We start from the raw sequence: 17,016 nt of genomic DNA, 5'->3' as shown, positions 1-17,016 counted from the left end.
ATCTTAATGTATTTTTTTAAATTATTAAATTGCTCATTTATTTTGCATCTACAAAAAATGGGATTTGTAGTAAGATCATGAAAATTTAATATGTTTTGTATTTTTCCATCCCGCATTTAAAAAATCAAAATAAAAACGATCGATCCCAAAAATTAAAAAAAAAAATTGTTATGGTTGGACGACCCTTGATGAAAATAAATTGCTTTTAAGCTTTAAAAATTATTCGGTTACTAACATTACTTTTTTGAAATAGGGGTTTGTGGTAAGAGGGTGAAAATGTAGGGTTGTATTTTTTCTTTAGTTACGATATAAAAAAAAAATTAAGAATAATCAACCTTACCACTTAATGATATGAAAAATGATGTAAGGGATTTTGAAAAATTTAATAAACATTGGTCAAGCCGTTTCGGAAGAGTATTGTCACTAACATCATGGCATATATATATATATATATTTATATATATTTTATTATATTTTTATTATTTTAAAAGAAAACGTAGCAAGAAAAACGCCGCGCTTGCGCCTTAAGAAAAATCAATATTCCATAAAGTCGTGCTACTATGTGACCAAAATGCGTTAAAAACAACTTAATGCCATTAAAAATCGTATACATTTTAATTTGTACAAATTTATAAAAGTAATTATAAACAATTTGCAATTAATTTAAAATTATTAATTCCCAAAAACGCAACATTTTCCATAGATTTACGCGCATGCGTTTGGTGTGTTTATTTCACATTTGTCAATGTATACAATTTTCTTCGGTGTAATAATGTAGTTAACAATATAGTTGATACATTGTATTAATATGTTATTTAAAAAATTTTGAATGTTGAAAATTTAGGCAAAATCTGTAGTGTTTAGTGTTTTGTTATAAAATGTTTACTGTGATTGGTTATTATTAAGAACAATTTGTGATAGTCAATATTATTTGAGATAAATGTGGTTAAATTAAGTAGTGAAGTGCGTATTGAAATTTTTAGACTCAATGTCATATTAATTTTTTTTTAATTTATAGTAATTTTTACACCTGTACTGAAACGGACATTAAGTGAAAATCTTTTAACCATTGTTAGAGATTTTGTATATTGACTTCTGATTTTGAATTTATATTTGAATGTAACATGAATTTCTTTTTTAAAATAATTATTATCATAAATTTGAAGCATTAATTCAAACAAAAGTTCATTGTGTTTAATGATTAGGATTATCATATCAGTTTCAATTAATTAAATACTGAAGACCGTAATTTTTCTGATAATAAAATTATCTTGTCGTTGATACTTTAAATAATTAAATTAATTTGTTCATATTATAAAAACATCAACATCAACAAGTTTTAGCTAAATTATTATTAATTTAATAAGTACATATTGCAGATTTGACTTAGAACTATTTCATTTATTATTTCCGCATTGTTTACTTTTCTTCAAATAACTTTTAATTTTTATTCAAGACATTATAATTTGTTTGCATTAGTAAATACTACATAAAATTTACTAAAATTTAGTACAAATAGTTATATACAGTTGGATATTAAAATTTTCAATAACTCGTAGTTGAAATGCGGACTTTAGTATTTTAATAATTTGCAATATATGCATTTAGTATATTTTTTTCAAATAATTTTTAATTTTTGTTCAGGACATTATAACATGTTTACCTAAGTAAAAACTAGATAAAATTTACTAAAACTAGTAGAAAATTATATATACTCTTAGAAATTAAAATTTTCAATATTTTGCACTTGAAATGCAGACTTTAGTATTTTGATTTGTATTATATGGATTTAGTACATTTTTTACTTTTTTTAACTTTTCATTTTCTTTGCGAACATTATAGTATGTTTACATAAGTAAAAACTAGATTAAATTTACTAAAATTTAGTACAAACAGTTATATACACTTGGATATTAAAATTTTCCATAATTCGCAGTTGAAATGCAGACTTTAGTCCCACCTTTGATCTAATTATTTTTATCGTTATTTTAAAATATTATTAAAATTGTTAATGATAATCCTAATATTGTTTGAACTAGCATAAATAGTTTATTATCACAATCTTGACAAAAAACTTAAAGTATAAAATATTACATTAAATTAACCATAAATCCATAATCAAAGCTGTATATACCTTAACTATAAACTTATACATTTCTTCCAAGTTTAGGCTGATAAAAAGTTTTTAAATAAACTATAAATCCATTATCATCATATCATATGTGACCGACATGGCTTTAAAAAATTAGATTAAATTAATTAAAAATCAATTACAAAATGGCAAATAAACAAGACGGTTTAGGTTTGGGTTATTCGTACGAATTTCCTTCTGCCGGTGTCGGTTTGAGAATAAAAAATGCCCTGTCGCAATTTAGCGATTTGTTTAGCGAATTTAACAGGTATATTGCACCTGCTTATCATCATGATCGATGTGAAAGGTAAGATAATAGAATATATGATATGTTGATGTTATTAAATTAATAAAAAATATTTTTTAATTTTAGATCGGTGTACATGCGTCTGTATTCGATGCACAAGAGGGAATTTGTGATGGTGTTTTTGGCGTTTTTTGCCTGTTTTGGACTTGGAATATTTATAGGATTAGCAGGTACATTTATAGAACAATATATTACTTTCTGTAAAAGTTTATATAGTACCCCGACACACGAGTTAAATTCGTTCCGTAACAACGCTAGTATGTGGAATCGCTGTGAAATATAAATATTGCAAAGATTGAAATGCCATTAATTCGTTCAGGCACTATGGTTTTTGTTAAGTTGTTTGAATAATAAAAATAAATTTACTGTTTATCAATTCAATCTTTTTTTTTCTTGTCGATAGATTCATGATATTGAGGACATGAGTAAGACATGTTTTGTTGAACAACTACGTTGATTTTGATCCTCAAAATTTTAGAGCCCAGAATACTGCTTATAAATTATTGTATGCCCCTTAGCTGGATTTATACCCTTTATGTCAACTTCAAATCTATGATGTGTTGCCATTCTCTTATTTGCCAATAATTTAATGCTTTAATTCAAGAAACGTACCTTTTCTTTTGGATCTATGGTTATCATAATAATACCCAATAAACTACAAAAGTTAAAATAACGTAGCACAGAAGAAACGTTGTTACGAAGTTATGCTACGATAGTTATGCTAATAAAACGTACATATTATGTATACTTGTAGCCTTGTTCGTTACGTGGCAGCTACGTTACATAGATTTATCATTTCTACGTTATAATTTTATTGTTGCAACCTCAAAGTAACGTTTGTTTTCAAAGGAATCGACCTATATATTACGTATAAATTGCATAAAATTGTATTTTATATTTAGATATATACACATGTACACATGTTTATTTATGGCATAGGCTTCATTTCGAATAATACGTAATATTAATTACATAATCTATTTTTCTTCAGGTCCTCCGATTACCATAACACAAGAATATAGTGGTGTAAAAATTTTGGCAAACAACACTAATAATAAAATACATGCGGATTTGTCCAGAGGTCCATTCGTCATGCATTCACCAGAATTTGGCACCTACAATCAGCAACTCTGGCTAATTGCTGAAGTTTCAACCAAGAACTCTGATGGTGAGAATTTTACATTCGTGTATTCAATTATTTCCCATTTCCAATAGATTAGAACATCTTAACTCTCCATCTTATATTGCATTTGGATTTTTGAATAAAAAATTACATTTTATCTGCAATCCGTTACGAAATCTTGCACAAAACGCCGTCAATATTGCAACTGTTAGTAAAAGTGCACTGAAAATATGTTCGAAACCATTGGTCAATTAATTAATGAGGCTTTTATTTGAAAATAATGCTCTCAACCTGAAAGGTAATTCTTGTAAAATCTAGGCAGTTATAAATGGTGTCATTATGGCCGTACAACCTGGCAGGTTGTAAATAGTTCTAAATCATACCACTTGCTCTGTGTGGGTGATCACTGTTTCGGTCATAAATGCTAGTTACATATTTAATTATGGTCATAAAACTATTACAATTTTCATAAAATTCACAATTAAGCTTAATTAAATGATCTTCATTGCGTTTACAGATGAGGTGTTTGATAAAGTCTTCCATATCGGTGTCTCAATTGATGGTCTCAATGAGGATCACACCGCTACGTCAATTTTACGAAAACACAGCAAAAATAATAGGTAAATTTTATTTAATACACACACACACATTTAATATAATCATGATTTTTTTTAGAACTCGTCATTTGCACTGCAGTGGTCACCATTGTGATGAATTCGTTGTTTTGCATTTAGGATTTCTGGCCTATTCCCATTACTCGATAAGCGTTTCTTTCTACGGCCTGGAAGGATTACACAAGAGATATACGTTCCAGGATGTCAAATTTTATGTAAGTTATAAATATATATATATTATAATGTAATACAATTTATAAACATTTAAAAAAAACTCAAAACTCATTTATAACTGTGGTCGCATATTATATTTAAATTATACATATCTGAATTAGGACAGATAATTAGACTTTCTTAAATTTTATCATTGACTTTTGTAATTTTGTAGTTTTATTATTATGGGCCTAAATATGTTTTGGTGAGGTTGCCTAAGTCGTACCACGGTTGTATTAAATACCTTTTGGCTTTTAATTTTCAATAATATGAAAATAACCAGGTTGTGGTTGCCTAAATCGTACCCTGCCTGGAATATGTTTTGGATTTGGTTTTTAATTTTTACTCTTATGAAAATAACCCGGATGTCGTACCCCATCTGGAATATGTTTTGGTTTTTAATATTTACTATTATGAAAATAACCAGGGCGAGGTTGCCTAAGTCGTACTTTAGCTTTATTAAATATGTTTTGGTTTCTTTACTATTATCAAAATAACCAGGGTGAGGCTGCCTAAGTCGTGCCCTGTCTGAAATATATTTTGGTTTTTAATTTTCACTCTTTTAAAAATAACCAAGTTGTGGTTGCCTATGTTGTACCCCATCTAAAATATGCTTTGGTTTTGTTTGACTTAATAAATTATATCATCTGGTTACTTTAATTTATAACTATTTAGTTTTGTAAGCAATTAAAAGAATAGTTAGCTATTTGTTAGCAACGAAAATCTGAAGAACAATTGATCTCACACTGAGTTCTATACAGTTTTTAGTAGTAGGTACGACTAACGCTGTAGGTGGTACGACTAAGGCAACTAAAACGTAAAAATACCCTTTTTTAAATAAAAAAATCATTATTTTGGTATTTGTTAATCATAAGCCAACTAAATAAAAATGTAATAAGTTTTTATAAATTATTTATGAATTAAAAATTTAATATGTAATTATTTTCTTAGGCAGTACGACTTAAGCAACTTTACTCTACAATTTTTATTTATCAGTACCATATTGCAAATTTAATTAAAAAATGTATATACATAAATAAATGAATACATTTTTTATCTAATAATTTACATTTTTCATTTATTTCTAGTTCAAAACATACAATCCAGCGTTTACGCAGATCGAGATATGGTTCCGTTTATTTTTCCTAATTGGTGCCTTTATGGTTACGGTAAGAAACATTATTGATTCTAGTCATAATTATTTAAATAATGAAATTATTATTAATTTCAGTGCTTCTTCGCCCATTCTTTAAGACAATATCCAATCAACGATTGGTCTATGGAACAAAAATGGATATCCATACTTTTACCGTTGCTCCTTCTCTATAACAGTAAGCAGAATAAAATTTTGAAGAATTATTTTATTCTTAACGAAATCTTTTTTCAGATCCCGTTTTTCCCCTAACATTTTTGATCGATTCCTGGTTACCAGGAATGATGGATGCGTTGTTCCAGGCGACTTTCTTATGTGCCCTGTTGTTGTTTTGGCTGTGCGTTTATCATGGTCTAAGACAGGTGAATATTTATTATGGACTAATGCGGCCAGCCTGATATCAAGTAGTTCTGGAGGCAACCTATTGTTTTTTTTTTCAGAATGAACGTACCTTATTGGGATTTTATGCTCCCAAATTAATTGTAATAGTTCCTTTATGGCTTTGCGCTGTGGTGCTTTCGGCTTGGCAAAAATGTGACGAAAAACAGGATCCGACTTACAACCACATTGTTGATGCTGATAATTATTACGTAAGTAATTGAAAATATGCTTTATTTATTTTTATTTAGAATAATTATAATCGTTAGCGTAAGTCCACTGCTCAAATAAGCATTTTTGGGCAACCTGATATCAAGCAGCAATGATACTTAAAATATTTGTATATAATATATGGAAGTAAAGTTAGTGAAATTCGCGTTATTGCATCTAATTAGAAACGTATCTTCAGTGTCGGAGAAACTTTAATAACAAAAACGTATCAAATGTAAATGGACAACATTTGGGTTGCTTAGGAGAAGTGTCGTTTAGCTTTCACAAAATACTGCCTCGGTCAGCATAATATTCCTCTTCGTAATATATGATGAGGGAGAGTGTTATCACATTAAAAGTTCAGTTTTTGGTCAGCCTAAAATCAAGCAGTATTAATGGTCAATATTTCCTCTTTGTAATATGTTGAGGGAAAGTTTTGTCACAACAAAAATCTGGCTTCTTGTCAGTCTGATATCATTCAACTGGTTAATATGATAAAGAGAATTGATGTCACAGTAAAAGTTAGGCTTTGTATTCACAAAATCCTCGATTTAAATAGGCGCCTCGGCTAGCCTGGTATCAAGCAGTAGTAATGACCTATATTTCTATTTGAATATTTTCCAGATTCATGTGGAAATAACTTTTTACTGACATTGCTGCGTTAAATTAAAATTATCATTATTATTAGCGAAATTTTGAAAAAAATATTTATCGTATGGGGATAAGACAACCGTTGGGTTGCCTTTTAAAAAATGGCGCTGTTAGGTAATAGATTCGACTTTATTCGTGGTAGAAAAATAAAAATAATGAGAGCAAGGCGAAGGGGGGGGGGTGTATGCCTAAATATTATATTCAGGTATCATAAACTAAACAACAGTGCTCAAAGCCAAAAAAAAACTAACAACGAAACAAATACTTTCGTTAAAAATATTTTAAATATAGCCGATTATTTTATGATAGCGACTATGCCCGATTTAAGACGATGACTGGTTGCCCTCTACTTTAAAATATAATCTCTATTTTCTATTCAAGGGATTCAAAGTGTTTTTCTTCATCAATGGAGTGATCTATCTTGTCTATCTACTAACACTAATTTTAAAAGCATACAGCGAGTTGAGATCTATGCCATTTTTTGGTAAGTGATAATTAAAAAAAAACATCAAGCAATATTTGCGAATTTTCTTTATTAAATTATATTTATATCATTTTCAGATATGAGGTTGAGATTTCTGACCCTCTTGATGATTTGTGTTGCCAGTGTTATAACAGCTGAGATTTGTATGAAATTTGCTCCTGGACCAGTAGTCGATGAGTTTGTGTCTGCTCTGAACGCTCATTATGATAGCAGTGCTCATTTTATGGCTCTTTATGGCCTTTTGAACTTCTACACTTATTCCATGGCTTATGTTTATGCACCTTTGGACAGACCTCCTCATGGTAAAATATTTTATTAAGCAAATTTAATATTGTATACATTTTTACCATGTGAAGCAAAACTTTTCTATTTTTTGACTAGTTTTTTTATATCTTTATATCTTTTTCTCCAACAGAAGCTCCTTTAACAAAAGACAATCCAGCATTTTCAATGGTAACCGAATCCGATGAAGAAGTTGTGTTTGGTTCAGACGATGAACAACAAGCACGAAGGCCTCTCAATTCACAAAGAGGTGATTACGATAGTGACTGATGATGTTAATAATAAAATAATTAAATAATATTAACATATTGTACAGTTTTGAATATTAATTTGTGATGCTAACTAAATGTTTATTTTCTGTATTAAAAATTACTGTTTATGAATGTGAATGGGATGAAATGAATTTTATTTGTTTGACTATGCTTTCCGATAACCTATCCTTATCAAACAAATTTAAGTCTTTTGGAAATGTAATAAGATAAAGTGTTAATTTGTATTCAAAGTTTGAGTTAACTGATTTTTTATTTTACAGATAATTATTGAACTATTTTTTTAAATATTGGAGATTTAAAAAGTTTCTTTCTAAATCTGAAGTTTAAACATTGTTTAAAATGATAATTATATATTTATTTTACGGATACTTATATAATATATATATACTTTAGTTATATTTATACTTTTTTTATATTTATTTAGTTATATTTTAGTTAGTTATATTATACTTTCATTTTACAATTAGTAAAAGTTTTTTCTCAATTTATGGAGACTCTTAAATTAATACCTGTAAAGTTTTGCAAATTTGAAAAGTTTCGAAAATGTTTAAAAAGAAAATTATATATATTTTATAGAAGATGTTTAGTAAGTGATATATTTTTATTTATAAGGGACATTATAAATTATATATGCTTAACCATCAGTAACAATAACCAAAAAATATATATACTTATATTTGAAAGTTAACCTTCCAACTTTTAACTGAAACTTATAATTAAAAATGTAATACTTATTTAAACATTTTCGTTTCAGAAAAATTAAATTGCGAAGTAATTAAATGTAAATTTTGTGCTTTTTGGCAACAAAAGAAAATAACATTTTGAATAAGTTTTAAAAGATGCAATAAATACTTTATTGCTTTTATTTAAAATAAATTACATGATCAATCATTTTAAGATGGTCTTTAGTAATTTACTAAATTTGCTTCATGATACATAGTTTATTTATAGCACTATCCAATATTAAATTTTATTAGTATATAAGTATACTTTCTTTTTAAATAATTCACTATTCGCGCTCTTTTTCAAATATTCCTTCTAATCTGGTAACACTATTATTTTGACAGTTCTCGATGTGACAGCCGACACCAGCGCCGCAGTTGCGCTCCGCCACCGCAATCCTTACTTCGTTGGAAAAGAGGAATTTGGCCGATGAGATCAGGCAGGCTCTCTTTCATCAAATAGCATTTAATTGTCCTTTATTATTCAATTAAAACAGCTCAGTGACTCAAATATATATTGAATAAAATGTGAATAATAGTCGGATATCGATTGAATACACGTTTGCCGTTGAAATTCTGTGCTAAGTTAATGTTATGACAGCATAAATAACAAGACTGACAGTTTAGTTTTAACAATTCATCATGGGCGATGGAAGAGATATTGAACGACAGCCATTGATTCAAAATGATGGAACTGGAAGCCTTAGGAATCAAGGATCCTATACGGAAGGTTAGATGAAATAATAATGGATACATTAATTGCTATTGTTTTTCAACAACTACTTGTCAAAGTTATAACATTGTTGGTACTTAATTTACAATATATAGCATCGCGTGATGCTGATTTGATGAGTGTATACTATTAGTTATAAACAATACTTATCTTTTTGCCATAAATTTTGCATTATTGCTGATTTAGTGTGAATTTTTCTTCATACAAATTTTGACAATTGCCATCGGCCGACGCCATCTTCTATTTATAGTCGTCACGAATTCTTATCGCTAATTGTTGATAGTTTGCACGAACAAAAGCTATGTTTATTGTTTATTGTTAAATATTTTTATTCAGACACTAACTCGCATAAAAAATATGATGATTAATGAATCATTTCGCAACTTGATATCAGAATAAGTTTGTGTTTTGTTATGCTAAATATTTTTGTATTCTGGTACTCATAAATTTCAATTTGATTATTAAAAATCAATCAATCAAGTTCTACTTATTTAGATTTTTTTTTATTTACATACTATTAAATGTTATAAGCAGCTAAGTAAGTGCTGATGCATTTTTGTTAGAAAATCAAAGACATTTTTCCATAAAGCTTTATTCTGTAATGTATTGTCCATTTTGATCGATGACTTTTCAGTATTTTTCAAGCAGCATCATCGTCTCACTTTAATTAATCTTCTGGCTTTATTAGGAGAAAAACTGAATCAGCTATAATTTGACATAATCATCAATATCAAACTTGTTTAAATTCAAGGAGTTTTGTAAAGATCGAAACTAAAAGTAACCAGTTGGTGTTATATCAGGTTTATATGTTGGATGTGGCAGAACATTCATCAACCAACCTCCAAGAATTTTTTTTTTATCAATTCAGGCAGATTTTTTTCAACTGCATTGCTTAATTTTGTTTGTTGTTCAATGTAGACATCAGAATTGATTGTTCAGTTGGGTGGTAAGAGTAAAAGTAGACAATTCCTTTGTAATCAACTTCAAATGGACGACCACAGCGTTTCATCTTTGAGAACAAAATTTGGTAAAACCAGTTTTAAATTTCAACAAAGCCTTTGTTTTAAGGCATCATAAAGAACTCACAACTTTTTTTGAGCTTAAGATGCCTCTTTACCTTTGCAGAAATAAAACGGCAAAATACATATGAAAAAAATTTCAATTTCATTTCAATTTCATTCATCTTTTAAGGAGCAATCTATTAAAAACCTTTATTTTTACTAATTGGCACCTGAATTGCCTATTATATGTTTTCTAATTTTTTGTTTAGACTACTTCAGCAAACCTAAAAGTTCAATTGAAACCATATAAGCTAAAAACCGCACTTACTTAGTTGCCAATTTAATGTTCAGCAAAGAATTGATGATTTGTTGACTGCATCAATTTACAAATTAAATGTAATAGAGATTAGTTTGTATTCAAGGTATCATCATTTATGTGTCAGCAAATTTTTAACCATGTTTGCAATTTTATTTGTAAAACTAGATTTAACAAAAATGTTAATAGTTTTTGCATTTTTATTTTAATTGATATTAACTTTTCTTAGGAAAGGTTCTAGTATGTAGTTGCAAAAAATGAATATGTTTTTTTTGCTTATTTTTACGTTTCTGGAAGTTTTGGCACAGCTTTGAAAAAATGCATGTATGTGTGTGTATGTACGTGCGGATACAATTTTTCATCGCCGATTTCGAGAACACGGATGAACCGATTTGAATTATTCTTATTGATGGGGAGTCGTGCGGATTAGTTTTTGGCAAAGGCAGGTCTAGTTGTTTCAGAGATACAGGAACCGCATTATAGAAAAATCTTATGGCAAGGTCATCCTACTCTCCAACTTCCATACATTATGATACTGAATCACACTGAATACTGTTAAAATGTCATGTATTTGCAGTGCATTCGGGCGTTTTACACATAAACTGCAACGTCACTCGTATGTTATGAAGCTGAGTCAGAAATACCCTGTTTTCTAAGATCGTTTGCTTGACATTTGTGCGGCGTGGCTTTTGTCAATATTAGTAGGGAAAGTTCTTCATAACATGGCCTTGCCATAACATTTTTCTTATGTATGCCGCAGAACCGGTCCCGCAGAGCAAAGTCCAATAAAGATCTCATTTTTAGTTAATAACTACGTATGTCCACTGTAAGACTCAAGCTGTTATCCCTATGCCCTAAAAAATGCCAGAAAAAAGTGCTGTGATAACATTTTTTTTAATTTATATTTTCATTAGGTAATAATTATAAAGTGAGACATAACAGGGCTATTCTGTGTTTCCTATATCATTTTGTCTTTTGTAACTTTGCTGTATTACTTTTATTGAAAAAGTGATAAAGTAAACTTTAAAAGTGATATTTGTTTACCCATTACCATACATAAAAATAAAATAAGAGGGTGTGTTTGTTATATTGAAATAGTTCTTATTATAAATATTAATAGGGTTCATATGGGGTTTCATACACCTGTCTGTCTGTTTGAATGGGCTAAGTTTGAAACTGCTGGACCGATTTTGATGATAATTTTTTGGACTATGCTTAGGCTAAAATAGCATTTATTGAGACAATGAACAATCTGATTAGAATGATTAAAAAATATCTAGTTTTGTTGACTGTGTGAAAAAATTAGTTTTTGGGGAAGAGATTTTTTTATTATTGAAAATAATTCAGATTTTATATTCAAAAGAAGATTCTAGCTAAAATTCTAAAAATCACTTATATATAATTAATAATTCTGAAGATCACTAATTCATGTAATTCAAGTAATTATTAATTTAATTTCCAAAAAAATTGTTTTTTTTAAATATCGAAAATTTTGTGGATTTTAATTATAATTATAGTTAAAATTCTAAAGGTCACTTATATACTTGAAATAAATAATTTTAACTTTGCAATTCAGTTTATATAAATATGAGATAAGATCCTTTAATTCTAACTCCGCATGATAAAGTTTTGTTTATTCACTTTTTATGTAAACACACACACACACACACACACACATATATATATATATATATATATATATATATATATATATATAAACGTCGTCGTCCAATTTATAAGCTCTTATATTTTGTGTATAAAATACGAACAGTAGAAGTTACAGTATTTATAATAATATATTTGAAAACATTTAAAATTTCATTACGATACACGAAGTTTCAGCAATTTGCCTTAAGGCACGATGCCATGCACCACTAGTTCATACTATAATTTATTAATTCATTCATTTATTAATTATTGCAAATTTTTTTCCCACAGGTTCTCAAACCACGACGGTTTCCCCTATAGGTCCTGATGAGTTGCCACCGTCTTACCAGGGAAGTTCGGCCAGTGGCGTGCCCATGGTCACTTGCAGGGTGTGTCAGGCCATGGTCGATATTTCAGGCAAACGCGAACAGCATGTCGTCAAATGCAATCAGTGCAATGAAGCCACAGTAAGTAAAAAAAGATTTAACTAAAATGAAATATTCTATTTTTTATCAATTTTGAGATTACGACTGTCTCATCATTTGAGATTAATATATATTATGACATGTTTGGAGATAATATATATTATGACTGTATTTTTTTTGAGAATTAGAGTTATGTACAATTTTTTGATTAAATTTTTTGACTCTATCAGCATGCGCGATTTAAAAAAGATCTTTTGTTCTTTGTCGATCAATCACATTGCGTTAGAAAAATTGGATAAATTTTGTTTCTTGTATATATTTTATTTGTATGACCAGTGTCATTTTCTTCATTAACTTCAGTTGTAATGATAATTTTAATAACAAATTATTTGTGTCATTTTAATCTGATACGAAAAAGCAATACTTACTAAATTAAAAAAAAAAACTAGTGGCATTTAGCCTTAAGGCAGGAATTAACCTAATCAATCGAAGTTGAAATTTAGATATCTTAGTCAAAATTTTAACTGCTTATTTCAAAAATAAAGTTATCGCTTTTAATTAAATCTAAACATTGCAATTTCGAATAGAATTTTATCAAACACATTTAAATTAACTGTAATTATATTAATTATATTGCACTGACACGTGCCTGTATGCCCTAAAATTGTAGCTTATTATTTTAAATTTTAATGAATAGATAATGTTTGACTCGTTACATCACAAAAGCCACTTTTGACACAAATTTTGACTATAATTTCTTCTCAAATTTTGATTGCTTTTTAACTTTAATCTATTTGTCGCAGGGCCGTAACATTTTAGTATAAGACCATGATATCTATTGCCAAAAAGGTTCATAAAAATCGGCTTAATTTTATTTCAACAGTTAATTTCAAGAAAACGGCTCGGTAGATTTTCGGTAGCATCATTCCCAACTAATATCTTTCGAACAGTTTTTGATTTTTTAAAATCGATTCGATAGTATGAGCTTAAATGTGGACGAAAAGTTTAACACTTTTTCCAAATTACAAAGAAACGGCTCGGCAGATTGTCTCACAAAACTGACAAACGATAGTCCTCATTGAGATACATCAAATGACTTTTAAATTCCTGGAATCGGTTCAGGCGTTTTTAAGAAAACGTCGATTGAAGGCAAAAAATCTGTTCACACACACACATACATACTATTTCCAAATTTGGTCTCATTCGATTCAGAATGACTTGAAACATCAAGAAAATATAAAATTAGCGAATCGGATTTTCTGATGAAAACATAAACTTCTCCTTCGCGAAGTTAATTTTAAGAAAATTCATTAATTTATTTATTTCAATAATAAAACAAATATGAAAAAAATATTTTTCATATTGCATTTTCTTTAGGGATCAAAATTAAAATTGTTCCTTACAGATATAACATTTCTTTTACTTTAGGTTTTTTATTAATTTTTTTCCATTGCCGAACTATATTTTTTTTTATAAATTAAAGATTTTGTAAAAAATAATTATTTGCTTACCTGGAATAAATTTACGCTATCAGTTTACACATAAACACTAAATAAAAACAAAGTTTAAAAGCAATGGTGCTCTTTGTTTTGATACTTCAAGCAAACTAGTTTATACACACATAAAATTTAGTTTTGATCATAAAACATTGAGTTCCCTTCATATGTACATATTTCCATACATAGACTACTAAAAATTTGTAACTGTAACATACATTTTGCAGATATAAGCAAATTATAGTTCAGTGTTTATAATTTCGTGTAAATGCAAAATTAATAAATTTCGTTGAAAGGGATTATTTTCAAAAACCGTGTAAGATCGAAAACGTGTTAAACGAGTACCGTGTAAAACGGGGGGTGGGTGTATTTCTTAAGATTCCAGTGAGATTTTTTTAAAACAATATTAATCAGAAAAAGCAATCAATAGCAATCAGAAAAAATATGAATGTGTTCCTAGCTTTTGCAAGTATATTGTAGAAGAGACAAAAATCGTAAAAACTTTACCTAAATTTGATTTTAAGTCACAGTTGTAAATAACTTAACTCGATTTTTTTTAACCACTATTTCCTATTTTTCAGCCTATCCGCAATGCACCACCAGGCAAGAAGTACGTTCGATGTCCATGCAACTGTTTATTGATTTGCAAAAGTTCATCTCAAAGGATAGCTTGTCCGAGACCAAATTGCAAACGCATAATAAATTTAGCACCTAGTCCTGTGACACCACCTGCTCCTCACGGTGGAAATTCTTCGTTGCCAGGAATGTGCAGGGTTTGCTGTGCTCATTGTGGGGACACGTTTCTTGTAAGTTGATAAGCATGAATATAATTATTTGATGAATAAAAAATAAAAAAAATAGGCTTGTAACGTGTTAGTAGAAGTTTTTTTTTTTGAAATCTTGCATGTCGTTTGAAACTACAATTATAGCTTTATCGTATCAATATTGTTATAAATATTTGTTTGGTGTATTACATGACTTGATCATCATTTCTTTCAAATATGCATATGACATGAATGTCTGGTTTTTTATTGCATATAAAATAGTATTATTAATTTATATCTTCTATATTGAATATATTTGTCATAGATCATGTCATGCTCATAATCATTTGACTCTTTGGAATGAATTAATTATTATTTCATTAAAAACTAGTTTTAAGTAGCATTCTTTCTTAAGGCAAGTTGCATGAGCTTTCTGATACGTATAAATAATGAACTTAATCAACTGTAATCAGTAGCTATCTACGAAACACGAACATATGCTCGGGATAGATTCTGATTAGGATCATTTAAGAGGGAGTCTGCTTTAGAAGCTTCTAAAAAATCGCTTTTTTCGAGAAATTTTTTTGTGAAAGAAATAAATATTCAATTGAAACGAAACTTTCAGGTTTTATTGTTATATTTTTCAACATTCTTCTCAAGTTTTTGTTCTGCTCGTATACATGCTTGACGCTCACTCACTATTTCTTCTGTAAATCCGAAAATAATTCGAACTTTTTTCTGGAATTTATAGGGATTTATTCTTGGCTAGTTTTGGAAGACATTTGTGCATAAAAAATCGATTTTTTAAACCTTTAAAGCTTGCTCCCGTCCTTTAATCAACTGTAATCAGTAGCTATCCACAAAACACATACATATGCTGCGGCATACATTCCAAACTTCGATGAATTTTTATAATTCAACTGCTTATCATAGACTTATAATATTTTAATATGTAACGAAATCTATCGTTATGCTAATTTTAATCAAAATCGTCATACAAAAATTGTTTGAACATTTATTTACGAAAAAACGGCACGGACTATCTTGATCAAAAACTAATCGACGCATTTTTCAACCTATAATTTTCCAACAGTTTTTGAATTTTTAAAATCGATTCAAAATTGTGGCCTAAACCGTTGAGGAAAATTTTTACTTTTTAGCAAATTACAAAGAAACGTCTAGGCCGATCGTAGCATAAATCTAACACTAGTCTTTATCGAGATACATCGAATAGCTTTTAAATTTTTGTAATTAGTCCAGCCGTTTTTGAGAAAACGTTGACGAAAGTCAAAAATCGGCTTACACACACACAGAAATAAGCGGAGGTTATTTCGACATACCCAGACAAAAGACCTCGTCGAGAAACGTCGAGAAAACATAAAATTAGCAAATCGGATTTTTTCGTTAAAACGAACTTCTCATTAGGGAAGTTTAAAAAAAAAGACAATTATTATTATATATTTTATGTTTTACGCCTGTTTTTTGGTCCTGGTTAACGATTTTTTTTACAAGAAAGTGAAATAAGAACATACAAGTATATCCAAATATTTTTGGCATTATTAACATTCAGCTTTATGTAAGTAGTAAATCATTTGCATCATACTTAGTCACATATCATTGCAAAGTAGTGTTTCTCAACTATCTTTTGTTGAAGCATGTGAAATAATTATATGTTACTGTGCAGAAATAATTTCCTAGAAATTATTATACAGGGTGTCCCAGAACTCAACGTCAATCCGAAACGGTGTGATAATATTGATAAAACTAGTTGTAAGTGGCATTTTGGTTAATAATAGACTTTGAAACGTATATACATTTATAATATAAGCAATGTTAAATGTAGAACTGCTATGAGTCTCAATTCTCACACTGTATTGGAAATTGAAGTCTTTTAAACGGTATAACATAACCATAACCATAACATAACACTGGTACTTCATGTTGGATTAAATTAATTTAATTTTTTATTATTTAATATATCCAAAATTGCATCTTAACTTCTAATCGATATCGTGAGGGCGAATTGTATGCATTCATTTACCCATTTGTTGTTATAAAGTGCAATTTTTAATAATTTTAAAAATATTGTGGAAA

At 28.7% G+C, this 17,016-nt stretch overlaps 2 protein-coding genes across 2 annotated transcripts; both read left to right on the top strand.

Moving 5' to 3' along the window:
• Positions 1-2,277: 2,277 nt before the first annotated feature.
• Positions 2,278-7,816, top strand: LOC113386865 (transmembrane protein 181-like). The gene is made up of 12 exons (XM_026624625.1): positions 2,278-2,438; positions 2,505-2,608; positions 3,430-3,606; positions 4,079-4,181; positions 4,237-4,390; positions 5,477-5,557; positions 5,620-5,719; positions 5,776-5,903; positions 5,982-6,131; positions 7,162-7,264; positions 7,342-7,566; positions 7,680-7,816. The coding sequence occupies exons 1-12, from the start codon at positions 2,278-2,280 to the stop codon at positions 7,814-7,816; spliced, it is 1,623 nt and encodes a 540-aa protein (XP_026480410.1).
• A 1,366-nt stretch (positions 7,817-9,182) lies between these two features.
• On the top strand, positions 9,183-14,973 carry LOC113386632 (type 2 phosphatidylinositol 4,5-bisphosphate 4-phosphatase-like). Its single transcript, XM_026624399.1, has 3 exons — positions 9,183-9,270; positions 12,529-12,704; positions 14,740-14,973. Exons 1-3 carry the CDS (start codon positions 9,183-9,185, stop codon positions 14,971-14,973), a joined length of 498 nt encoding a protein of 165 aa, XP_026480184.1.
• Positions 14,974-17,016: the final 2,043 nt, after the last annotated feature.

This window comes from Ctenocephalides felis, unplaced genomic scaffold, assembly GCF_003426905.1.
Source record: "Ctenocephalides felis isolate EL2017-DRISC unplaced genomic scaffold, ASM342690v1 CF-g0.4_SCAFFOLD_03571, whole genome shotgun sequence".
Classification (NCBI taxonomy): Eukaryota; Metazoa; Arthropoda; class Insecta; order Siphonaptera; family Pulicidae; genus Ctenocephalides; species Ctenocephalides felis.
Note: the sequence above shows the minus strand (reverse complement) of the source record. Positions and strands in the feature narration are given on the sequence as shown.

Coding starts and splice junctions, on each gene's coding strand:
- LOC113386632 (XM_026624399.1), top strand. CDS start 9,183: ATGGGCGATGGAAGAGATATTGAACGACAGCCATTGATTCAAAATGAT. Junction 9,271..12,528: donor TCAAGGATCCTATACGGAAG/GTTAGATGAAAT, acceptor TTTTTCCCACAG/GTTCTCAAACCACGACGGTT. Junction 12,705..14,739: donor ATCAGTGCAATGAAGCCACA/GTAAGTAAAAAA, acceptor CCTATTTTTCAG/CCTATCCGCAATGCACCACC.
- LOC113386865 (XM_026624625.1), top strand. CDS start 2,278: ATGGCAAATAAACAAGACGGTTTAGGTTTGGGTTATTCGTACGAATTT. Junction 2,439..2,504: donor CATCATGATCGATGTGAAAG/GTAAGATAATAG, acceptor TTTTAATTTTAG/ATCGGTGTACATGCGTCTGT. Junction 5,558..5,619: donor TTGGTGCCTTTATGGTTACG/GTAAGAAACATT, acceptor TATTAATTTCAG/TGCTTCTTCGCCCATTCTTT.